The sequence below is a fragment of the Strongylocentrotus purpuratus genome, unplaced genomic scaffold (assembly GCF_000002235.5).
Source record: "Strongylocentrotus purpuratus isolate Spur 01 unplaced genomic scaffold, Spur_5.0 spur5_scaffold_10, whole genome shotgun sequence".
NCBI classification, from domain to species: domain Eukaryota; kingdom Metazoa; phylum Echinodermata; class Echinoidea; order Camarodonta; family Strongylocentrotidae; genus Strongylocentrotus; species Strongylocentrotus purpuratus.
Window position 1 is genome coordinate 9,373,707 of NW_022145595.1, and position 26,469 is coordinate 9,400,175.

The window sequence follows — 26,469 nt, forward strand, 5'->3', positions numbered from 1 at the left end:
TGTTTTATCTTTATTTTACTAACCCTATTAGTGCTATAAAGTAGATTACTTCTGCTCCTGCTATTGCCACAAGTGATACAAAAACTTCTTTACTTCTACTTCTACATCCAATGCATATTTTACCAATCCTTCCACTAATTGCTAGTATTATGAATAAATGTTGTCATTGCTCACCCTAACTAATTTGTATTTTACAGCTGAAGGAAGTGGCTAAATAAACAGCAACCCTCTGCAGGGTTGTTTTGTTTTAAGAATGTTATTACATATTCAAAGTCATTGGTATCAACCCATGTTTTATACCATCAAAAACGATGGAGCATTATTTGATTTCATAGACTTTAATAACATATACACATGTACATGTATACAATTAAATTTAGTACTTATTGGTTGAAAAACTGTATAAGTTTTCAAAAAGTTATATCGCTTTGATAGAGCATAATTTTCTCAACTCAACGTTTCCTTATCAAATCAATTAACATATTAGATGAAGCTACATAAGCATGACATTCTAGTGAATTGATGCCCACGAACATGTGTTATGTACATTGGTATGTTGACACATGATTGTGATGAGAGCTAAATTAGACTGGCCAGCCCACACTCAGAGCTTGTACATGATGTACTAATATTGGAACGTTTGCCGGGGACCATGTTATACAGATCATGGCTCAACGCTAATAGGGGTTAAATGAAAATGATTTTGTAAACTTAAGGAAAGTCATCCCTCCCCATTTTACATTGGCTCTGTTATTTTACATTAAGAACCCTGGTTTTAGATGATATTCCTTTAAGTTACCTTTTGTTTTCAATTTGAAAATGCAGACCCAGAAAAAAATCAACCAAAAGGGTGATGGGAAGCATCGTTTTATCAGTCGTAAAAATGGCATGAAGTTTCTTTCAAATTACTAATCTAGTACTGATGATATCTATGATTGTAGGGTTATTTGTAATGTGGTACAAATCAAATTCATATCATTCTTTATCTAAGTAAACATTACTTTTGCCATTTTTTCCCTTACTCTGATCATTTTGCATTCAGCTTTTTGGGATGTGATTTAGTACATTATAAGACAGAGCCTTCGAATACTTTCATAACCATGACCAAAATGTATTAATAATAAATCTGATGCCTCTGATAAAGATGCCTCTGTATATTACAGAATGGACATTGAAACCCTGCAGTGCAAAAGGTCTGAGGGCAAGATTAAGGATGGGAGGAAACCTATGTTAAGTACAATTAAAACCAAGTCAACAACAAGAACAACAACCTCTGACCGACCGTCTGGAGGAGTAAAAGGATCTTGTCCTATGTAGGGCTGCCTGAACTTTCACGTGAGCTGAGTTCCTTTTATGGGCGTCCCTTTGGTAGGGCGAACCTCCGTTCGGAATGCAGGCCTGGTATGCCGGCTTAACACCGCATCAGCCCGCGTCAATGGGGACCATTGAGAGATCGAGACCAGCGGGAGGGGGTGGGAGGGGGGCAGGAGGGGGGCGTTCTGCAGGGGTCACCTTCCAAGGGGTTGTAAGACAAAGAGGGTCGGCCATCCCTGTTGAATGAGGTCTATTACTGGCAGCGCAAATGTGGCTATCTTTAAAGGAGCACATGTTAGTTCCTGATTGTAAATGTACAAGAATGTCTGCCAATATAGATGCAAGCAGGGAGATGGGGGGTGAGGTGAGGGGTAGGGGTGCTCTGGTTACACTCCTGGGGTTGCAAGATGAGAAGGGTCCACCTCTGTTGAATAGGATTCATTACAAGCAAGGTAAATTTTACTTTCTTTAAAGGCGCACAAATTCTTTCTAATCATACCAGTGAATGTACATGTATGCCTATATGGAGCCCAGTCGGAGTAGACGGGTGGGGTAGGGGGTGGGGCAGCGGGTAGGGGCAGGGGGTGTTTTAGTGACCCTCCTGGGGCCATACATGAGGGGGGTCCGTCCATGTTGACAAGGGATCATGAACAGCTAGGCAAATAAATTCAGTAAAAAAGATTTTAAAATGAACTTGAAATTGATTTATACAAAAAATTGAAATAGAAAAAAAGAAATATGGCAGATTGACGTCCCACTCTTACTGTTGATGGGCTGTATTATCAAAGATATTTTTAGTTACAACAATGACCAAATCTACCTCCCTTGGACCACTTAATTTCTAAGCACTTCATATCTGACCATGAGCTACACGGCTGCGGCTATATTTAGATACCTGCCTTGACCAGTCTGACTTGATAGACCGCCCTCAGCTTCCCATGGAGCTAGCTGGATCTGGACGGACGGTCAAGCTATTAAGCACTTCTCTGGTCAAGCCATGACCCAGTGAAGACCCAATGGTATTTAGATATCAATAATCAACAACCATCCTCTCACATTGCAGTTCATTATCAACAGGACTATTCAATTAGGAGGAGATAACGAGTGTCACATTGCATACTGAAGTACCAAGGAGAGGATCGAGGCATGGGGAAAACTCTGCTTTTTATTTTTGAAAAATAATCTAGTTAGGCATATACCCCGAGTGCAAGCCTACCAGAATTCATTGGATAGCTATACAAGAATGAAATAGCTATATGATAAGTATTTTATTATCCCCTAGTTTGAATGCTGTATAAAGAACCATCGTATAGCGAAACATGTGATAAACCGCATGTTTAAGCATCCTTTCAGATGAAAACTGGATAACAAATTAGTGTCTTTGTTCTGGAAACTATTTGTGGATATCTAAACATATAGAAAAAGTACATGGGCCCAATTGGCAATGCCTTTTATCCCTTTAAAATTTGATTTGATTTATTTATTTCCCTGTCAATATGAACAGCTAGGAAAAGCATGTACACAGTACATGTACATATGAATTCAAAAATTAACATAAAGCAATGTAATAAGATTGTGTAAAATGCAAAATAGAAATACTGAAGAATTGAAAATAATAATGGAATACTGTTGACCTAAATGTATATTTAAAAAACAGAGAATTATGCTAAAGAAGCAATTAATGCTTGTGCGCTGCAATTAAGCCCCTAAACATGATCATATGCCCTTTACAAGGGATATCTTTTTCAAAATCTGCAAATTTTGCACAGATGAATCATTTCCCTTGGCAATAATTTGTCCTTAAAAAAAAAAATATTTCAATCAATTTGATCAGAGTACGTGAACATGACCGCACATTCATGTTGCGCACATGCAATCAGCAATTTCCCTCGGGGGAAGATCCAGACATTTTTTGGATCAGATAATTTTCAATTTCCTCAGTGGCACTAATTTTTACGCAAGTCTACTTACTAGCCGGGACTGTTCCACATTTGTTCCTTCTTAAGAAAATATCCCAACCTAAAATAGAACCCAAGGTGAAAATCATTAAAGTGTTTTGGGAGCCTTAAAAGATTTCCTCAAGGAAATCTGGGACGATAATATGAAGACAGCATGTTAAAACGAGGAGCCTTTTGAAAATCATTTTTAAAACTTAATGGCAGTGATTACTTTGAGAGGCTGTAAAGCATGAATGAGAAATATACATATTATTTAGTCTGACTGTCGAGACTTCTATCCTAACAGCAATAAAAAACATATTTACAATTTTTAAAATCCGTTTTTGAAAATGAAAATTATGATTCTTTAGCTTTTTTTTTTCCCTTTTGTTTTGATTTCCCATATACATATTATTGCTGCAAGGGTTTTTGTCCACAAACTAAATTTCAACATGATTTTTATTTACAGAGCCTTGATCATAGCCTGACTTTGTCAGGAGCAGTTACATCTATGGGTGCTTTTCACGTACAATGTACATGTAGTCTTAACATCTCAGACTCTTTTACACATGAGCGACATTGTTTTGTGCACACAAAGTTTCCATAATCCACAGAGTCTTGATTAAAGTCTAATGTTGTCGTTAGGAACAGTTATAACAGACTAAATGGTCTATGGGGTGCTGTCAGAATAGTCTTAAAATTAAGACCCTCTGTTATACGTTAAGAATAGCATTCCTGCAAACTACAGTCGACCTGCCTACAATGCACAGCCCCAAGCTCTGTGGCTACATACATATAGGTGTACACAGAGGAATGTGACTGGCGAACGAAAGTAAAGTTTACCAAGAGGGTGGCACGACTTTGATAGATTGGGCAAAGGTTAGCCCTGTCAAACATGTGCACCAATGTACAAGCAAGCAGGCAAGGTGCAGCCAAAAATAGAATGGATTTCTCATAGATTTCTCATCTCCAATTCTTAGCCTTGCCATCCCCCCCCCCTCCCACACACACACACACACACACATCATCACTCCTTTACTTGACTTGAGACAGTGAATATTTCTCAATCGTTTCTTACTCACATGTGACTACAGTATGCATAGCTATTCCATTTTTTTTCGCCCAGACTCAACATACTCATTCTCAACTTCTCCTTCTCATTCTTTGCACAAGCACCCCCCCCCCCTCTTACAATTAGTCCTCTAGCCCTCCATTTTATTTTTCGATCTTTTAAATACTTCTCTTTGGTCTCTTCATAAATGTCTCTTTCTTTCTCTGTTCCCTCCTTTTTGGTCCCCCCCCCCCCCCCCCCCTCTACATTTCCCACAAAAACACCATTATCACTTTCTGTTGTTAACCTTACATGTACAAACTCTCATGGCATGTGATCTTTCTTCGATTAAAAAGTGAGTGTTCTCTCATTATCATCCAGCTACATGTATTGTATCCCATTCTACCACCCCTCCCCCTCTTACCCTCCCCCACTTGCCCCCCTCCCCCTTGCACCCCCCCCCCCCCTCTCCCACCTTTCTCTCATTTTCTTCTTTCTCTTTGCAACATTCTTGTCTTCCTTTTTTTCTGCATGCTAAAGGTACATTTGAAAGAGAAATTTATACTATTAACACTAATATTCATCTCTGTATATATGCTACAAGAAAACCTGTTGAAGACATTCCTATTCACCTAAACATTCTGCAACGTACAAGATTTTCTTCAGAACCCTCCACCTACAAATAATAACACACTTGACCCTCAAACAAAAATACAATACGGCGTCTACCTTGCAAATAAAAGCTGAGAAATACAAATAAAAACGTTTGAAGGGCAGAACCTGTAAGTATGACTATCCATCACTCAAATGGTACTATTTTCGTCTGGTGACTTCAATCTTCATTTGGTACCTATATTCAAAGGTTTATCCATGTTTTCACAATTGTTATTCTTGCTACTATCATGTTGTTGTCCGGAAATATTTGGGGATCTGCACTTTAATGAACAAACTTTTCAAAAAATGTGGGAATTAATATCATACAACAAAATATATGGAATATCCATTTTCGATTTTTTTTTTTTTTTTTTTTTTTTTTTTTTTTTTTTTTTTTTTTTTTTTTTTTTTTAAATAAATATTTAAGAGATGCACCTGCATTCAACACTTAGGAATCAGGGAATGTCCCTTTGTGAAAGTTCTTGAGAGATCAATCAACCAATATCTTTAATATGATCAAATTGGGTATTAGGTTAATTCACTTGTCCAGGGAAAGTATGGATAAAGGGGATTAGTACGAGGTTAATCTCAAATCTATTCAAAAAGCACTTCAGTAATGCATTTGTGAAGGGATCTACACTGTACCTTTTTTTTATAAAGGAAAGTAAATTCAATGACAACGCTCACTTGTCACGTACCGGTACATGTATATCCATTTTCGGGTATTTGAGCTTCTTGCCAAAAAAGAGAAGGCTGAATGAACTTTTGTCAGGGATCTTTTAGTATTGGTTTCTTTTTAAAAGAAGGTACTTTCTCTTTCTATATTTCCAAATGTTATTCTTTAAAAAAAAATCCTTTTATCATTTCCTCTTTATGTATTTATTCATATTATTTTTTATTGTTTATATCCTTTTATCATTTTCTCTTTCTATATTTCCTTATGTTATTCTCTGATATTCTGTGCCTGAAATAAAAGTTTTGATTCTGTACCTCCAAATCACAAAATGTTAACTTGGAGTTCCCAAAAAATGTCAACCAGACTCCCTGCTATAAAAAAAACCATATGCAGTGTAGATTTTTTTTTTAAAGACACTTTCTGTCTTTCTGAACATTTTTGAGGAGAGAATACTACATTAAAGGCCCTAGAATATTCTAACAGCTTCATGCAAGTAATACACTGCGTGCATTGTTCGTTTGCCAAGAGCAAACTATAACTCAGCATAATTGAATAACAAAAATGATTGATGAACTTCAAACTTGGCATGACTTTGCCCGGAAAATGTGCAAATATCATATGAAAACAGCTCATAGTATACTTGCTACAGGATCGATAAATGCCTAAATGATCGAAAGACCTTATCAAGCTTAAGTAAATGCTTCATTTACAAAAAAGAGTTCCAACAGTTAGATCCAGTTCAGACTAGGATAAATTTAATCTAAACCTGTATAAAGAAACATTGCATTACATCATTGTGTATCAAAAGGGGCGTACTTACATGGAAAATAGTATTGTCTAAAAAAACATCTTAAGAAGAATTATATACCTCACTTAAGAAATCCAGCCATCTGATTGGTTGAAATTGCATTCATAAACTTAAACTATTTCTGTAAAATTCCCAGTAACCATGGTTAAAACAGTTCTAAAATCCCAGTAACCATGGTTACCGGGAAAATAGTTCAGTCTCCATGGTTACCCCATAGGTTTACATGTTAAAAAATGGTCTGAGCGATCGAGGATACCGTACGTGTGCGAAGAATTGGTCGGTAATTTCAATACAATTGAATCTCGATCGATTTTACCGACAATTTTATCTTGCATTGTTGACATGAAGACGAAAATAAACTTCCAAAAACAAAAAAACAACATCTGCCGATAGATCTTGATCTAAGTTCGTGCCAATATGCATTGCAAAAGTAAAGGTAAAAGAAGGGCCCGTTTAATGGAGCAGCGGCGAAGCATCCACCACGCGAAGCCGTTTTCAATCCATTTAAATGTATATATTAAAGAAAACTGCTAGATATGGTGACAGAGCGCGATGGCCGAGCGGTTTAAGGCGCTGATTATAGTTCGAGTAATAGCACAATTCTAACCTTCCCTTGAGCGTATAAAAACAACTATTTCTCTCAAAGCAGTCATTAATACTATACTAGTTTTTAAAAGGTCAGTTGCCATGACAACTGGCCAATCAACATTCATGCTAACAACTAGCCCCATTTATACTGTTACATACTGCTTGACGTTGAGACAAAGTGAGACTGTGATTCTTTATCGACTTTCGTTCAACAAAAAAATGCTTAAAAAATGTGCTTCTTTGCACAGAAATTAGTTTTTAAGAGGTCAGTTGCTACATGTAGGACAACTGGCCAATCACCATTCCAGCTAACGACTAGCCTCATTTATATGGTTTTCATACTGCTTGACGTTGAGACGAAAGTGAGACTGTGATTCGTTATCATCTTTTTGTTCAAAACAATGCTCAAACGTTACCTGTAGAAAACCCTGAGCTGCTAGAAGCATCTGCATGTTGTATAGCTATAGAGTTAACACAGCATTTACAACTCAAAGTTGCACTACCGTAATAAACGTTGTATAAAGCGCCCTCGTGTATTAACCGCACCCCTCTTTTTCGCCCTAAAAAAAAACAAAACAGTAAAGAGGACCTAGGATAGAACCTTGTGGTACGCCGTGTAATAGAAGAAAAATTGGAGGAATTATTTTTATCAACTACATATTGAAATCTATCAGAAAGATTACTTTCAAACCAAGATGACAGACAAATTTGAGTGTTGTTCTAGTTTCCGAGTGGTGAGTCAACACACCGATTACTGAGCTGGGAGACATTGCCAGGCATACCGTGTATAAACCGCACCCACGACTTTGAATTTTTTTCGGCGGCAAAAAGGTGCGGTTAATACACCGTTAATTACGGTACTAAAATTTTCTTGAAGTCAAGTAAATATTTTGGACCCAACTGAGCAAAACGTGTTATTTAGACTTCAAAGTTGAATTTTGCAAAAGTCAAACAATAATTTGCAGTCCCGACTGATTCAACTGACACAGAGTTAAAAACTGTTCTTTTAAAGCCCCATTGCACTAGTTTGGCATGGAGGGATTAGACCCCCCCCCCCCCCCTGCAAGGTCACTGGCAGGTGGTTATCTCATCAAATCAGCTCTCAATTATTAAACATAAGAAAAAGAGGATCATGGGGGAACCAATGGTCACCGATTAGGCATTGTCTGCTGCATAGAGGGCGCAAGTAGCTATAAGTAGTGCAGTGGGGCTTTAAAATTTTGGCAATGCCGGCTAGGATTGATGGACTCACCTTTCTAGAGTAAAGGACAGGTTGCCAGTGGCACTCTTGATGAAGTTCTGGGCGTCCAGATGGGTTATGTTGGTCATGTCATATCCATTGATGGCAAGGATGGTATCATTCTCCAGAATAGCAGCTCGCTGTGCCTTGCTAAAGTTTGTTACCTGAAAGAGAAAAGAGACAGAAAAAAGGAAAATAAAATTTAGATGACTCTTCAATTGTTTTGCAGGATTAAAGTCTCTTTCACAGAAAGGATTGCAATTAAATAGCTTCTTGAAGATTGTCCTTAATACGAACAGGATTAAAATCACTTCTTCTAGGATTTCAAGGCGTAACATGAAAAAGCAAAAAAGAATACCCCCCCCCCAAAAAAAAAAAAAAAAAAAAAAAAAAAAAACGATATTATTTTTCATCATACCATTAGCCTTTTGCATATGTATATAATTATGTCAAAACAGTATTTGAAAGTTGTCCAAATGGGCTAAAATTTTACTTTATTTAATAGAAAAGGAAAATTATGTTATCATTGATACAATTTGTATAATTCTGCAAGGAATTGGTTTCATGAGCCTTGCTACTTTGTGTGAAGTAAGGAAAATAAGGAAATACATTTGGTAACAAATACCAGTAATGAAAAGAAGTTAAGGAATGACAATGAATAGAAGTTTAGCATCAATCTTTCATCTGATCATCCCCATACGTGTACACTGTAAATGTAATCTGAATTACCATCATTCATTGCATGGTATTTTTCATTATTAAACCATACAGCCTATCATACGTGTAATGAAGTAAAATTATAGCATATCATACAATGGCATGTCAGTGCACAGACCACATGTTGGGAAACACAGCTGTTCTCATCCATGCAACGTAAAAATAATGACAATATGATAGTGATACACAGAGCAAAAACTAAGAATAGAAATTTAGTCTCATTTGCAAGCATAAACACTTTGTGATATGATACAGAATTAATTGCTGACTATCTATAACCAGAGCAATACTCTGCTTTATCCCATCACTTATTCTATTTCAGTTTCAGTTTGAGCTTATTTCAGATTTCACATTCACATTCATTAGATATATAATAAGCAATAACGATTAAGAATGAAAAATGATTCTTTCAATTGGTATAAAAATATCTACAATGATATGAAAGTGATAATAGAGGAGAAGTAACATACAGATGTATAATTTAAATTGCATGGTATTTAACCTGAATTTTGACAAATATACATTTGCAGTGAAATATGAGAGAATTTAGTAAAAAGCTAGGCTTGTAAATTGTAGATTCTCTTAAAAATAATAACAGTCTATAATTATTATATAATTATATTATATGTAGAGGAAAATCATGAAAAAACAAAATGAAAACATTGAAGAATAATTCCATTTTCAATTTATTATCAAAAGTTAAAAGCACAGTTTATATGTATAGATTTTTAGTGACAATTTTCCTCATTATTATAATAAGCTTATTTTTCAATAACCGTAAATTGAATGTCAAACTGTGCCTGGACTAGAAGACTAAGCAAGACAGACAAAATGGTGCGGCCCATCAGTACGCAGCAGGATTCCCTGCCAGTAAAACGAGATACAGACCATAACCCTCCTAGAATTTCCAAGATAGTAGGCGGATATAACTCTAACTATGTTTACACGGGACTCTTAAAGTTTAAAACTTTGTGAAACCTCAACGTTTGAAACAATGACCTACATGTACAGTACTAACAACCATGAGGGTTCACACTAGACCAAAACACTGCCTAAAACCTAAAAGTTTTGAACAATGACCTGTAACATGCATGAGGGTTTGCATCGGACTGAAATAATGCGTGTCCAAAGTTTTAAATTACGAGCCAAGTACGCAATCATTGTAACTGCAGACGGGCGAACGTTATAAGTAATTGCTTCCAAAGATTTCAAACGGCTCACAACTTTGTGTGAGGATCCCCCCCCCCCTCCCTGCTTGAAAGTATTGCATTAACCATAAGATCACTGATGGTTTTCCAAGTAAATTTGAGGTCTTAAAACAAAGGTATCAGGAGGTCCTTAACTACAAGATAAACTCAACGTTTAAAACCATGGGCTAAACTTTAAGTTTATGGACTCTTGTGTGAACCCGGCTAATGACATTTAAGACTGTCATCCCCTTATGATAAATGTTGTCTCTCACTATCTCTTACCATTTTCAAAACTAGGTTGAAATTACTCAGATATCTTACATGTTTGACCTAGAATGACTTTCATGTGAAAAGATATCCAAGAAGTATGACTGAGTGATTAACTACAGATGAGTTGACAATTATCTCCACCGTATTTGCTTTTATGTTTTTTCTTCAACGAGTTTCCTTGTGTCATAAAGTGTGACTTTGGAAGCCTGGGGTACACTTGACTTCATTATCAGAATGTAAGAAGAGATTTACGACGTGCTTTATAAATACTGGTAGTTGAAATACATACGGTACATGTTTGTGTGTCAAGATGAGTTTTGGTTGTGGGTAATTCAAGTGTAAAATTTGCTTTTCATTTATTAATGTATATGTATATGAGAATACATTGTCTGTTTAATTCCAGAAGGGCATTAAGTCATATACACATGTATGTACAATTGTACATGTATCCTGATACAGACCTAACGTCCTTCTAGCTTTGAACATACAGCACGTATTAAGGGAAAATGGAATACGGGGAAGAAGAAAATCAGTCCTCAAGGCTGAAATGTTTCAATTTCCTGCTAGGAAACTATTATGGTTACAATAGAGGTAATAATTCCTGAATTGCAAAGTACTAGCTCCCTATCATTCATACTCTGTAATCACATACATCGACTGCTGAAGCCAGAAGATTGAGAACCACTTCATAAATTGAAATGGAGGGACGATTTCCTTCCGACCCTCAAAAAACAGTGCGATCAAACGCAACAAGGGAAGAAATCAAAATTGACAAAGGATGTCATTACAGAGTGCAAAATCCATATCCTTGAGACGTACAAATGAAGAGAATAGTTGGAAATAGGTTTTGATTGTCCACTGTGTTTTGATTTGTTTTGTCTTCTCGCCAAACGTGTCTGTGTTTGTCTTGTATTTTGTAATTGTATCTTTCCTTGAGCAGACAAACCGGTCGAGGCCCTAGTAATACTACATACATCTACCAGCTGACTGCCTCACCATGGCTCAAGAATGCAAAGAATGCCATAACCTTGTAAGACACAAGCAACTCTGTAAGCTTTATGTCTGGACACAACCAATTCTGCGAGCTTTGTCGTTGTCCTTATACATAATACACGGCCACCAGAGCAGAGACAAATTCGTCATGTGCTCGTCAGAATGCAGAAAAGTGTGCATGTCCAGAGCTGCCAACCTTTTGCAATAAAAAAAGGAACCATGATGGCAACAAAAAAAGGAATTTCAAGCAAAAAAGGACTTCATTGAAACGAAAACTTACAACTACGTCCGACACACTTTCAATGCAGAAATGTCCTTCCTCATGCTGTTATTTCCATATTAGTTTATATTAGTAGTGTGTTTTACAAGTAGGTAGTTTTTTTTTGTTGGTATTATCAGCATTCATTCATTTATACATGAAGATTTACCATGTACTTCATCACCTCATACGTGGATGCTCCTTGCTAAACTTACTTATAGACAATTGGACAATATCAATCCCTAATGAAATTCACTTGTTAAATTAAACAAGATAAAATTTAATCATCAAAAGTTTTTAGATTTGATTTAAACTGGGTCTGGAGAGTGGATACTATTTAAATCGATAGCATGTCCTTTCTTCAATGAAATTCTATTTTGATGTATGCACGAACCAAACAGGAAGATTCCCTTCATATACACATGGTTTATAACCCCTGAATTACAAATAACACTTTTCCTCCACTGTCAGACTTATATGTACAATGTAAAGGAGGTATAAATGAGGTTTATCCCCTTGTCTTCCTGATTTTGTTATACTTCATTCATTCGTTCATCAGCTGATAGTAATTCCCTTTATAAGACTACTGTCTGACAGTGAAAAAATACATGGGGGCTCGGGTGAAATAGCCCCCAAAACGACCAAAAAGAGCCCCCGAAAATCAGAAAAGAGCCCCAATAATTTACATAGGCTTCAATGCAAAACAAATTTTTGAATGTTATTTTCAGGCAGGCAAGCTTGAAAAGTAGCCCCCGAAAAATAAATATTAATTTTTTCCCTGCTGTCTGAGGGCTGAGGGCATAGCCAGTGAAAATGGGGTACAGGAGGTGCTACCCCCTCCCTATTCCTTCTAACACAGAAGTTACATGTAGGAAATTGACCAGTGTAAGATATGACTATGGACCAGTTGTAGCCTACATGTACATAAGCATATGGAGGAACCCAAAGTATAGGAGATAGAGGGATAGAGGGGGGGGGGGGTGGAAAGGGCTACACTACATGTGAATTTGAAAGGATCTCTCCTCACATAACTGTTTAATCAATTAATTTCAAATGCATTCACCTAACTCCTCAAGTTCAATGTCAGGATGAACCCCCTCCCCCAACCCCTGTGATTCTCATTTGGTTAATTGGCTACGCCATACGTTTGACAGGGTTGCACATGCAATCTGCTATTGCACAACTTTGGACACTAGGGGAAATTTAATCACGCTACTGTCTTCACCCAGCATGTTCTATTGCAACACTTTAGTTAACCAGTCGACTACCAAATTCTCACTTTCCCATAGGCTACATACAGGAACCTTCCGATTTTAGTAGGCAATCGGTTAAAAAGTATAGAATTCCCTTTTTTTCCCCATTTAATTCTCTTGATTAACACACCTCGGGGGCTAAATTAAATTTTTTAAATACATTGCATCTGGTACATGAGCAATAGCAACACCTACTGTAATCTCAAATGCATTGATTTCATTTCTTATCAAATATCAAGTTCACTTGATCTATGCACCGTGGGGGTCTAATGAAAATTGTCAAAATTCCTGGCACATGAATCGTTCGACACAAGTGAAACAAGTTTAATTCTGGTTTCTGTTTTGCAACAAAAGCAAAAGAGTATCTTTTTAACATACTCAAAAAACAATTAATTTATTTATTTTCTATTTAATTCCCAGGAGCGCAACATCAAATGATAACATACAAAGGCAATGAAAGCATACAAAAGGGATGATAATGATAATATTGAAAAGAACAAGGACAACCAAAACCTGGGGATAGTCCTAAAAGGCTAAAGAAATATCTATGAAAAACAGTTCCACTGCATACAGTTGTAAGTTTATATAAAATGACATAAACCTACCCTTGTATAATTGTCCTGCAACAATACTGAAGGTATCCTCAAAAGTGTGATTGAAAAAGCTTTTAAAGGTTTTTTGACATCCTTATAGTACAAAGTACCAGAAAGGCCAACCCTTATTCCTATTCAATGAGAGTTTATTCCTCCCTAAATTCTATTACAACAACAAAACCTTTCAACAGTCACTAAACTCCAAATGCGAGACAGAGCATTTTTTCATGAATCTTATGTCGCTCCAGGCAAAGATATTAGAGTCTGTGGCGTACAATGCATACACCTACAAAAGAGTTCATTATATACTTCAATAGTTATTGCTTTAAATTGAATTAAATCAACCTTTCATTTTGAGTTTTTTTTTTTTTTGCCTTGCAGCAATTGAATGAAATCACCCCCCCCCCCCCCATGAGAACATTTTCATCTTTCTATTTAGGATTTCTATAAGAAACTACAGTGTATATCCTATGTAAGAATGATTATGGTACTGTTGCTTCAACGATCACTTCCTGCACTTTAGTAATAGTATCTATTGCTGAACTTTTTTGAAGAATATTACATATATTAAGTGTACTGTTGACTTCTTTCATTCTTTTATTCTAGTATTATTTGTGTAAATCTTTTCCTTTGGGACGGGAAACACACTTTAGGAAAGATACATAAAGTCTATTGCTATGCATGATGTCTTTCAATTAGCAAAAGCCACCATGCGTTTAATTGAATTGGACTTGAAATGAACCTGAAGACAATTACAATCTAACAACAATCAAGTATTGTCTGATATAAATCTATTTTTAAAAGGCTAATCATCTTATTTCAGTGTTTAGTCTGTGTCTCTTACTTTCTGATTTGTTATACAAACTATAGAATGTTCACACTACCACTAGTTTCATAGAATTGTATCACAGATAACATTTTGTGAGACAAATTTCCAATAACTGTGCCCTGTTCGTTGCTCACTGGTATCAACTTTGCAATTAATGACTTCTTCTGAATTTCGAAAAGAAGGAATCTTCTCTTTATTTAAAACTAATAAATATCAAAATTGGATAGGTTTACAAAGTGAGCCAGTGGGTACGATTCATACTAATTACACCTGTTTAAAGCTTATTTGTCATAGTTTACAGGAGGGATTAGACCGCTCTGCAAGGTCACTGGACAGGTGGTTATCTCATCAACTCAGCTCTCAGTTAACAATAACATAAGAAAAAGAGGATCATGGGGGACCAATGGTCACCGATTAGGCATTGTTTGTTATATAGAGGGCGCAAGTAGCTACAAGTAGTGCAGTGGGCCTTTAAAGCCAGAATTAAGGGCATCAAGTTTGTGTTAAAGTATATGAGTTAACGCCCTTCTGGCTCCAAACAGACAACATATAGATGTAATTCAGTGACAAAGAAGCATTTGTGCTTGCAAACTAATTCTAACCAACTATGCACCATCACCAAAATATGCTGCGAATTCTTCACGGCAACTGCAAAGTGTTTGTGCCGCAGAGAAGCCTAGGCCTATATCGTTGATCGCTACATATCATTGGCATTCCAGGGTCTAGCGCCAGTAACTATGATTTATTGGGTATTTATTGGTGGATGAGATTGTAATGAGTGTTTATACTGGGTCTAGTCATTATTGACAGACTTGACCACAAAACACACTAAAAACCCCTTACTTAAAAGGCTGAATATAACTGTATCCAATGAATGACAATACCACAGTCTACATTGTACATATACTTGATATTTCGGTTTATTGGGGGTGTAATTATCTATTAAGTGTTTACAAAAAAATGTCAATGGGCTGTCATTTAGTCTTGTCTGAAGATAAGAGAATTAGGGGGAAATACCTAACAAAAACATCTAACAGAAAATTAAAAAGTAGCTCCTGTAAAGAAATAAATATTTTGTACAATACATGTAGGGAGCTAAAAATATGATGGTACATTGTCCAAGTGCAGTCAGGGTAAATGGAGAACTTACAGACTGGTTTCCAACAACTGTGGGGGTACGCTAGGGCTGTGTATTATCTCCACAGCTATTCAACATCATCCTTGAAATGGTTATGTTACAGGTACATGCCACCAAGTATTGTACAAATGCAATTTCATTACATTATACAGTACACCTGCAAGTACATGTAAAGCATTCTTTCTCTTCCATCTCTGTATCTCTCCCATCACTGTCATCCAACACATTCCTCAATTAGGAAGATAATTAAAACAAGTTTCACGCTGTAATTAATCTAATAAACAAGGGGTCCCCTTTAAGCTGTATTTATTTCAGCAGTTAATACATCATCTGTTCAGAGCCAGAAGGGTTCCTAACTCTCTGCTTAAGTATATGAGTTAACGACCTTCTGGCTCCAAACAGACATACAAGTAGTCTTCAACTTGATGTGCACATCATTTTGAATTAAGAGATGAATATGATCGAAACTACTTTCAGGGGGGAGGGGGGATCAAGCTTTTTTTAATATACACAAGACTATGTCATTGTTGCAACTTCCGGAGCCTATGACCTACAAGCATTGCTTTCTCTTTAGGTTCCATCATATTTCTTCCCTTATTCAACTTAGTCTTATGTATCATTCTTTTTTGTTTGTATAAACGCATCCTAAAATGAGTTCAAAATGTAACATGCTAAATGTAATGATGTACTATACAACATGTGTGAAATATGAAAATAAACTGAAACAGAAACTGAAACTGAACTGAATCTTAGTCTATTTCAATGGCCTTATAGTCACCTTTTAAAATGTGCGAACATTACAAACATGTAATCCAAAGATGATATGGGAATAGACAAATTGGGTAGTAGACAAACTACTTGTAGACCTAACGACTATAAACCCCCTCAGCCAAGTGAAAGAGACATTTATGGGCCCTTTTTCTTGGCAGCCAATGACTGTATGATTCAGCCTAGATAAATCAGGAGTTCAACACCCAGCACCTAAAGTGTAAAATTCTTCACTCTGCGTGTCTCAGGTAACCTGTTCACAGTTCACACAGTAAGAAACTTGTACAAAGCGTCTCATTAAACGTCTTATAACAAACTATTGTGTAATGGAACATCATAAATCAAGAAAGGGTGTACATGGGTGAAAAATAGTATTGTGTATTCAAAGAAACATTGTCCCACACCTTTATAAAGAAGCTAGTTTTGGAGAGGTCAGCTGACATGACAGCTGGCCAATCGTCAGTGCATACTCAAGATAAAATGTAAGCCCTGCCCAGTTACATTTATACGGTTTTCCCATATTCTTAATCAGGTTTTCGTTTAAAACGTTACTTAAACCTCTATTTCACTTCATATGATATTATGTTTTGTTTATGTGACGTTTTCATATAATTAACAACATTCAGACTACAGAAAAATGAATTATTGCATACATGTACATGCAACTATACAATGGATTTTAAAATTCTGAATGAGGGTACCAGGTATAAATGTGAAAATTCTTCACTGTCTTTCGGTACAACGACCAGGTAAACAGCTATGACTGACATTCACCAAGCTGTCACATCTAATGAACAAACTATGTAGGATTGAAAGAAGAAATATGTTGGCTGTTTGCTCCTGCTGAGGCCTAAGATTGAGAAAGGTATCTCGACGTTGGACTACAAATGTATGACAGGGGTAATAGATGGGAGCTGGGTGATTTGCCCCATAAGTTGGAAAAAGGTGCCAACCTCAAAATATGAACAGAGCCTGAATGAATACAATTTTCAATCGATGGTGACGAACAAAATAACTGGGCCGGTTTATAAAATAACGCTGAGCTAGTCGACAACTAATTATAGCGCATAGTAAGTTGACAACTCAGCTGAGTAAGGATTTTTTTAATATGAGTCTAGGGCAAGTTTTTAAAAATCCTTAGGACTGAAAACATTTTTTTCGTCTTCCCTCGTACTTTTAATGAATGAACATACATGTACATGTACAGTGTAGACTTACTTCCACATAAATGCGACATGTTTCATAACAGCACCCGGCCATTTTCATGCGCCTTGCCCACCTCTACTTTGATACGTGAAGAAGGCCTACACTATCAGTAATTTGCCCTCATCATAATATACTTGTAAAGAAAGATACTCTAGTATATAAGAGGCCGAGGTTATCCTTAATATGGTAAAATACACACTAAAGGACACTGAAGAAGATTAGCCTTGTGCTATTAAACTGCTAAACATGTTATCCAATAAAGTCTACTACTACAACATATTGTGATTTTCCAAAGAAACATCTTCAATTGGCCTACACGAATGAACCAAGGAGTTAACTCCTTGCATGTACACAGAATACTTGTATATCCTGAAAAACGAAACAGGACCAATCATCCACTGAGAGCAAAAAAGCCATTAATGCATTTATATCCTTCTTCCGAAAAATTATCACCCTTCTGGCTCTCAACTTGCGAAAATGATCATGATCCCGAATCCTGCTGTGCAAAAGCCCCATTATCAACTGATCACCCGGTGACCTCCATTGACCCCTCGACTATCGGGAACTATCATGCCCTTGTCTGGAGATGTATGGAGGGTAGATTAATGGAGTTTTGAGGTGGTGAGTATGAAAACATCTCCAAGTCTTTACTGCCACATCCCTGCAGCTTTAGCGCTTGTCATGCCTCTTGTACTGTACTTGAGGGCAATCCAGTCCTTGTAAGAATTTCATTTGTCAAAAAAGCAGAAAAATTTGAGAAACGGAATGGCCAAAGTTTGAAATAAAACAGACTATTTTTTTAAAGCCTAAAATAAGCCTATTCTACTCTTATGTACAGGTACGTACATGTACATGTATATACTGTATGAGATACATATGATACTGATACTAAAACCTTGACGCTCTCACTGCAAATTGCAATTGGAAATCCAAAGGTAATTTGCATTAACTCCTAATGACTGTACAGTGTATACATAATTACACGTATGGCGACTAAGATTCATTTTCTAAATGAAATCGAGTCTGAATACATGAGCCGATACAATGTAGTTCTAATGACTGAATATGCAATAACAAGACCAATGTTTATTATCATTTCTAAGGTCTTTTCCTCAAAGTATAATCTCTTCCTGTTATTCTCAAACTCAAAGGAAAATAAAACTCTTCACGTATTCTCTTGAATCTTCATGCACAATGGGGCATAAAATAACAAAGGATCTAGTTGACTGATCAGTCAAACGCACTACCACTACAAAGCGTGACATAACAATCAGGAAGCCATTTTTAATTTATTCAAGAAGTTGAACTGAAAACAAACCGCTTGAAAAATGTACCTTCTGAATTAAAGGTGTGGATTATATGTGAATGTAAGCCTACACATACAGTAAGTATATAAGGTACTATGTACAAATGTACATTTGTACATATTTTGAAAGATACAAACATACCTATTTTAATAGGGGTGTCCATGGCTTCAGGCATCAGGCACCTGTAAAATAGTTTACCCTTTGGGGGTTTGGACACTATAGAGTGATTTTGTTTTCTTTCATTTTTTCTTTTGTATTTTAACTTTTAATTTTACAATTTGTATCTATTTTTTATTTATTTATTTATTTATTTATTTATTTATTTATTTATTTATTTTATTTATTTTTTTTTTTTGGGGGGGGGCCACGATATTTGCTGGACCCTTGTTCGAGTTGAGCCATGATTGTAGTAATAACTGCAGGGAAACCTGCAGATTCGCTTTAATTATTTTAAGAAAAAAAGATATTTTTGTTGTTGTTGAAGCCAATCAACATTCCCACTCCTTTGCTTACAGGTATGGGCTAAATGAATTGTGGAGATGTCGTTGTATAGTATTTTCATTTGCTAGATTCTCAATCCAAGGGATGAGGGATCCCAGCCCGGCACTAATCCACATTTGCCACTCTCCACCCAGGTGTAAACAGGTACCTGGCAATTGAACAGCGTCATGTTGGGGAGGCTTCCCTGGGTAAACAAAATTAATGCTATTATTATTATCAAATGGCTCTACCTTTAAAATGTAAGTAAACATCAGCCAAAATTTCTAAAATTAGGAGGAAATTTCATTTATTATGAAAATTCACAATTCTCATGCGATACGTTGATGACATTAGGCAGCCCAAGGAGGTACCAGCCTCAAACTCTGAACAAATCAATAGTCCAATACAGTCATCAATTTTACCTTTAAATCTACCACACGCCCACTTCCATCCTGACTCCTGTAATCCTACAGTTTAAAAAGGAAGGAAGTTCAAAGGGATTTGGGCTTTTCAAAGGTACCGATATAACAACAGGATTACCATTATAAGACCACAGGAAGAGGATTGGAATCTAGTCTAATCAGCCCAACAAGATAAGCCTATACATGGGACTACAAGCACCATGCAAGTAATATGCTGTGCCGGAGGGCCGTGGGATGACTTTGCTTTAAAACCAGATTAGGGCCTTTTGAAGATTAGAAGAATCAAGTATTTGGTACATGATTGTAACATGGTTGCTCAACTTACTGCCAGTTTTAAGTCTTATTATGTCAAAAAGAAACATATTTTAATCCCTCATTCATGTTTCATTTCATGGAGGAAAAAAAAAGAGAAAAAAAGAAAGAACTTAACCTAATGCCTATTTTACTGTCCATTTCCTATCATCCTGTATACCGTATATGCATGATCTAGATTTACCAACTTTTCTATTGACAAAACCCTTTAAAAGACACGCAATGAATGTAAATAGGCTACATGTATCTAGTTCAAAAGTTGCTTGGCCACACAAAATAACAGGAAACTCAACTTGTTTCTCTGAGTGAATTATGTCACTTTATGTCACTGGAACTTTTTTAACTACTTTTTTCCTCTTTAGTTTTCTTTTAGGATGTTACTCTTGCATACTGCTTTTTTTCACCAAGAGCTGTATAATTATATTTCTGCGAGAATCAAACCAATAAAGCATTCTACTTCCTCATAAATGTATTTTATGAAAAATTACAGTGACTTTTTGGCAATAAAAATAATCGAAAAACTCACACAACAATATTCCCTCTTTTACTCTAGGTAGAACATTCCATGTAATTACAGCGTTCCTTTTCACAAAATGATTGCATTTTATCATGAAAGCTTTCAAGTGTCATCAACTCCATTCGCACTTCTTTATTGTAATAAAGTGAAAAAACATTTAACTTCACAATGCTCAAATGAATGCTTTTTTTCTTCACATTTTTGTTGACAAAAGGCAAAGAGTCGAGGACACAACCAGAAGGCAATTGTGTGGGGCCTTTCCTGTCAGGTACTTTTTACTTGAGTGGACCTACATGTGGGAAGAACTTGCCACAAAGGCCACTTCGGAATGGTGTGTTTCACCCTCCCCCTTCCTCCCATAAGACAACTATTGCTGTATTTGGGGGTAGACCTACATGTACTTCACAACTGGGTATTGAAATAAAATTTGTGGTATTTTTTTTCTTCAGAAAGTCTGAGAAAGAAAGACCGAGATATTTCCCAAGTACCGCACATGCCCACTTTTGGATGAACCTTGTGCAATGAAACCTCTTTTCTTCACCATTCCTGCAGAAGATTGTTCTCTTTTTAACTTTAATTAACATAAAATCCTTTTTTTTTTAATATTATCGTTGCATAATCCATCTACAATTTCTCCAGGACCTCTTCATTTAATACTAGAATTGGTTGAGTGTGCAATTTTCTCTCTGGTTTGGAAGGGGAGCTCCTTAGCTCTGTAGAAGAAAAAAATGGCTTCCTATCCAAAGCATTGACATCATTTTTAATGTCCATCCAATTTCCTCCTCCTAAAGAGAAACCTCTAACAATCTCCCTCCATTTAATTAAAAAAAAAAAAAAATTGGGGGGGGGGGGGGGGGGAGAGGAAGAGGCTGCCCATCCCATGGCAAAAGACAGATTCCTTCATCATCTATAATCAAGCTACGTGTAGGGCCTATGCTTTTTTCCTTTCAAGGGACTATGTCCCATTTGCAGGCCAAAAAAATGAAAAAGTTAAATTCCAACTGCATTTGAAAGATAATACTAATTTAGAACTTCCCTAAAAAAGGTGGGGCTTGAAAATGTCTTCAAGTGGGAAAATAACAACCATTAGTTGTCAAATCTACTTTAGGGCTATAGAGCCCAAAAGTAATAGTCTTGATTTTCAGACAATCATACATTTTATGCTGCGCAAAGATTCAATCAGTTTAATCTTGGCCATCACAAGAAGTGGGTTATTGATGTAGACAAATACTCATGTACCCTTTACAACTCTTTTCATGTATGTTATTACCAAAGAAGAAGAAAAGCCAGTCAGTCACTCAATAGTGTCCGACAGTGAAGTCTAGCAAGTAAACGGGTTTCCTTGCATAATTTGAATATGAGGACACTGCTAACGTTTAAATTTCACAGATAGGACATATACATGACATATTCATAATTCCTGCAAAGTTCTACAGCATTTGGGGTTGGCTGCAAAAGGGACATAGTACCTTTAAAGGGCCCCCTCCCACTACAAGGAGACAGAAAGATTGGTGAGTGTCCAATGAATTCTCTCTCTCTTCTTCGTTTAACGAGGCCTGGCAGGCTTTTGACAAGTGTTTGACGCCTATGATGAATGCCGCCACTGACCACACCATTCGAAAGCGACAGGAAACAATCAAATTATCACCCGTCTTCTTAGCTTAACATCATAGGATTCATGCTAGGCCTACATGTAAGCCTATATCATGTGATAGACTCAACCATTTAATACAGGGGGGCTACAGGGGCGAACTTTTGTTCTCCTACATGTACATATTAATCCAAAACTAATCCAAACTAATCCATGTGTACCATGTATAATATCCCAAGATCACAGAAAATCAACATTTTAATCTCACCCCAAATTGGAAATATTTATACCAAAATACAAAAGGCAAGTTTTTATTTTTAGATAGGCAAATCTTATTTGCATATTCTTAATTTTCAATGGGTTTCAACTAAGTTATCTTGGGCTCTGTATTGCAACAAGTTAGGGAATTATCCAATTTTTTCATTGTTTATATTTTCAAATTACTTCATGGGAATAAATCACTTAAAGTCAGGAACCAGTCTTTGTACTCTCATGTAAAATGAAAGTGTTGTCTGTTTGGCGCTACAAGGGTGTTTACTCAATTCACATACACCGTTAACATAATGTAGAATTAACGGCACAATGACTTAAATAATTACTTCATACTTGACTAGATCCAATACAACGCTCAGGAAGAATTACAAGGTCTTCTCAATTCAAACACATTTCATACCAGATCAATTTGAGATGGCTGAATAGCAGTAAATAATAGCAGTAAACATTGTAACAAACCAGAGCTATCTGAATATGTGCAGTTTTATCTAAAGCCCTTCATTTTATTGAGACTTCTCAATTTCAGTGTTAGTTTGTTTTCAGTTGGTAAACAATGCCCACAGTCATCATATTACAAGAATTGATAACAAAGGTGTTTTCATGACCTCAAGATTTTATTGATATTTTTGCTGCCAATAAAATAGTCCTACTTTTGTAAGCTTTGAATGACAGATAACACTTGTAAAATGTCAGAACTATATGTACGTGTACAGGTGCAATTACTGTATCTCCAACTATTTTGCAAAAATTGAACCCCAAGTATAAACAATGAGTGTTCATACATGTACGTCATATCAAGCAAGCCTTCATTATAGACCTGTACTCATGCAATAAAGCAGGACTACAATATTAAATAAACAGTACAGTAATATACATGTACTATGTACTACATTGTATGTAGGTGGGTGTGTCTTGGCATTATTCAGCTGACCTACAGTAGTCTTAAGTCTCAGACTCAATTACTTTTGAGTTTCTGTACGTGTATATCATGCTCTATATATACCTGGTAGTTAAGTATGATAAATATTCACCAACTATCACTTTGAAGCTATCAATTAAAATAGTATTGATAACTGCAATGGTTTTAATTTACATCATCATTAGTCAATGAATACCAGTAGCCATGTCTTATCAAGTTTCATACTACATGTACCAGTGCATACAAGAAAGCATTTTACACACTACATGTACTTAAATTTACATCAAGCTCACAGTCATTCTTGCATCCTTTATGAATGTCAGCTACATGTAAAAGTACATTAAAATATATTCAGAATAAGAAAACCTTGCATTACATATTATTATATTAAGGTATGTGGGTTGTTTAAATATAAAAGCAAATCAGGTTTTAACTTTTTATGTACCCAGCGTAGGCCTCTGACTGAAGAAAAAAATCTAAATGCAATTTCCAGGAAAGTGAATGAAATGGGAATAATCAGTTAGACAAACATACACTTTAATATAGCATGCTCGGTGCGGGCTTTCACTGTTGCTAGGAGCAACGACCTACATGTAATAACTAAGAAAATACCTGAAATGTGAATGTTGTTTGTGAAACCACAGCACATAATACCCAGTCTGACCTTTGCCTTTCGTCTAGATTTCCACAGTGAATGACGCAGAATGCTTGGAATGCTCACACAATGCCCATGTTTGGAAAACAAACACTAGGGAATCAAAAACTTTTTGACATTTCTTCAGGACAGTGTAAAGAATTAGGGGTAGATGGGGCTGTACATGTAGCTCAAAGGAGGGACACACCTACCGGTACATATTACTCAATTTTCTTTTTTTCTTTCTTTTCTCTCAAAGATTCTATGTAGGAAAGTCACTAGGGTGAATTAGCCGAATAATCTGCAGATTACTAAACTGAGATGAACTTTGGTCTGATATGATTAATGATTTCTTTTTTTAACATAAAGATCCTATTATTTTGGGGTATTAAATTGTTAATGTAAGTTTGATCAGTGATTGCACATGTACATGTACATTTAGGCATGTACCGAAGTACCATACATATTTATCATTGACAGATGCAACAAATATTTTCATTTTTAAAAAAGACCCCAATTACCCCAGTCTTGAATGGAAGTAGACAATAATGATGAAAACAATGATGATAATGATGACGATGATGATGATGACAGTAATTTACTCAAACTTAATGAAACACATTATTACATGCATCTCCTTGTACACTGTACATTTACAAATCTACTTTTTCAAAGTGTCACTAGTTTGCAGTCTACATAAACCCTTGTCGTTGTCCGTAACAGTGGCTGCACTATAAGACTACAACAGGCTCTGTACTTCATCTGCTTGACACATTCAGAGACTGACATATCTATGCTCTGCTCAAGACTTTGAAAATTGTGGTACATAGTAAAATTAGAGTCTGTACTTGCAGACTACATCGTTACATGTACAGTATTGTAGATCTATCCTGCATACCAACATGTACAGTATTGGTATTAACTATTAAGACCTAATGCATCTGTATCTACAACTCTCCATGAGGCGCCTAAAGATGTACATGTAAGAGATGCAGGAATGTTAACTGTTTAAATGACAGAATTTACAAAGATTTGCCTCACCCTTCAAACCAAGCTAACCCCGTAAGAAAACATGCATACAAACGCTGTTTACCTTACAGTTAACAGTTAGCCATTGTTGCAATCCTTTTATGGGCCATAGAAAGCCCCTAATCTGTTACCATAACTGGGAATTTGTTTGTACCAAAGACAAGATAAAAGGATTGGGGATGGATTATGTAACAGTTTGGACTTGAGCCTAAGGAAGTCCTTGTGCATTCATTGAACCAAAGCCAAATTCAATAGGCCACATAAAAACAAGTTTTGGGAGGCTCAACTTTATCTGAAGTACGTTTAGTAGATTCTATTTTTCAAATGTGAATTTAAAAAGTACATAAAATCAGTTTAACAAGCAATGTGAAACAGAAGAAATCTACTCCCTGGACATCTACAAGTATCTCCTAAAAATCCCCCCCCCCCTCTCCCTGACAACGACCACTAGAACATTGGGATTTTTACCCCCTCCTCGGTCAATATCATCCTTATTTCAACATTCCATTCCCAGATACTTTAGTTTCCAAAGGGTAATTATTGGTATAAATTTGGAAGTATGTAGTTGTCTAGAGTAGAGGTAAATGTCCTTTGGAGCACTATTACTATGTTTTATACATTGAACTTCAGCAGGACAAACCTACATTGATCTCAGCTATCAATGTTAATTACGTTATGACAATTATCATACTTTTTCATGTCCCATGGCGGGAGATTATCTTGGTGTGACAAAGGTCCTTCACGCCTACTTTTGGCAACAGGAGTACTTTGTACACTCAGACGGAAAGTCTATCTGCTTGGGGGAGTTTTGAAACATGTTTTGTCGTTTGACGCTCTCAGAAAAGCCACACATAGTCTCAGCGGATCCATATCCCTGAACGATATTGAATAACTTCTCAGTCTAATGTACATGTACAAGTATACTTGGCTTGGCTAGGATTAGCACTGACAACTACAGGCAGATTTTACTTCATTGGAGAAAAATAACTCATACATGAAATACTTTATTTGTAACAATACATTAAGCCACTAGGACCATTCAAGCTTAATGGAAAGTTGAAATAGTATTGTATCCCTGCATGGAAAAAAATACTTAACAATTTTGGGGGCTACTTTTCAAGCTTGCTTGCATGAAAATAACACTCTTTAATTTGTTTTGCATTGAACTCTATGCAAATTTTCGGGGGCTCTTTTTGGCATTTCGGGGGCTAATTTGCCCCGAACTCCCGTGTATTTTTTTCACTGTATCCCTGCCTACATGTAGCTGTACATGTACCTGTGAGAATTCCTACAATACCGGTCAATAGGTTTTGTGTGCATTAGCAGGGATTAATTCAGGGTCGATTGCACATGAATGAAAATTTGAATACACTTACTTTACTTTTTATCTTGGAATCCCACATTTGCATTGTAGCAGACTAGCAGAGATATCAATGGGGAGTCCCTGAATGAACTAATCTAGCAAATGTAAGTAAATTAAAACCGAGACTAAAAAAGCAGT

General features: G+C 36.3%; 1 protein-coding gene across 7 annotated transcripts in view; it reads right to left on the minus strand.

The window, feature by feature from the left end:
- The window catches only part of LOC592242 (PDZ and LIM domain protein 5), a 99,343-nt gene that overhangs the window by 71,530 nt on the left and 1,344 nt on the right, over positions 1-26,469 (minus strand). For all 7 annotated transcript variants that reach the window (XM_030979406.1, XM_030979403.1, XM_030979405.1 and 4 more), the window contains exon 2: positions 8,281-8,432. In XM_030979406.1, the coding sequence (XP_030835266.1) occupies positions 8,281-8,432 (152 nt within the window). The remainder of the gene's footprint in view (positions 1-8,280; positions 8,433-26,469) is intronic.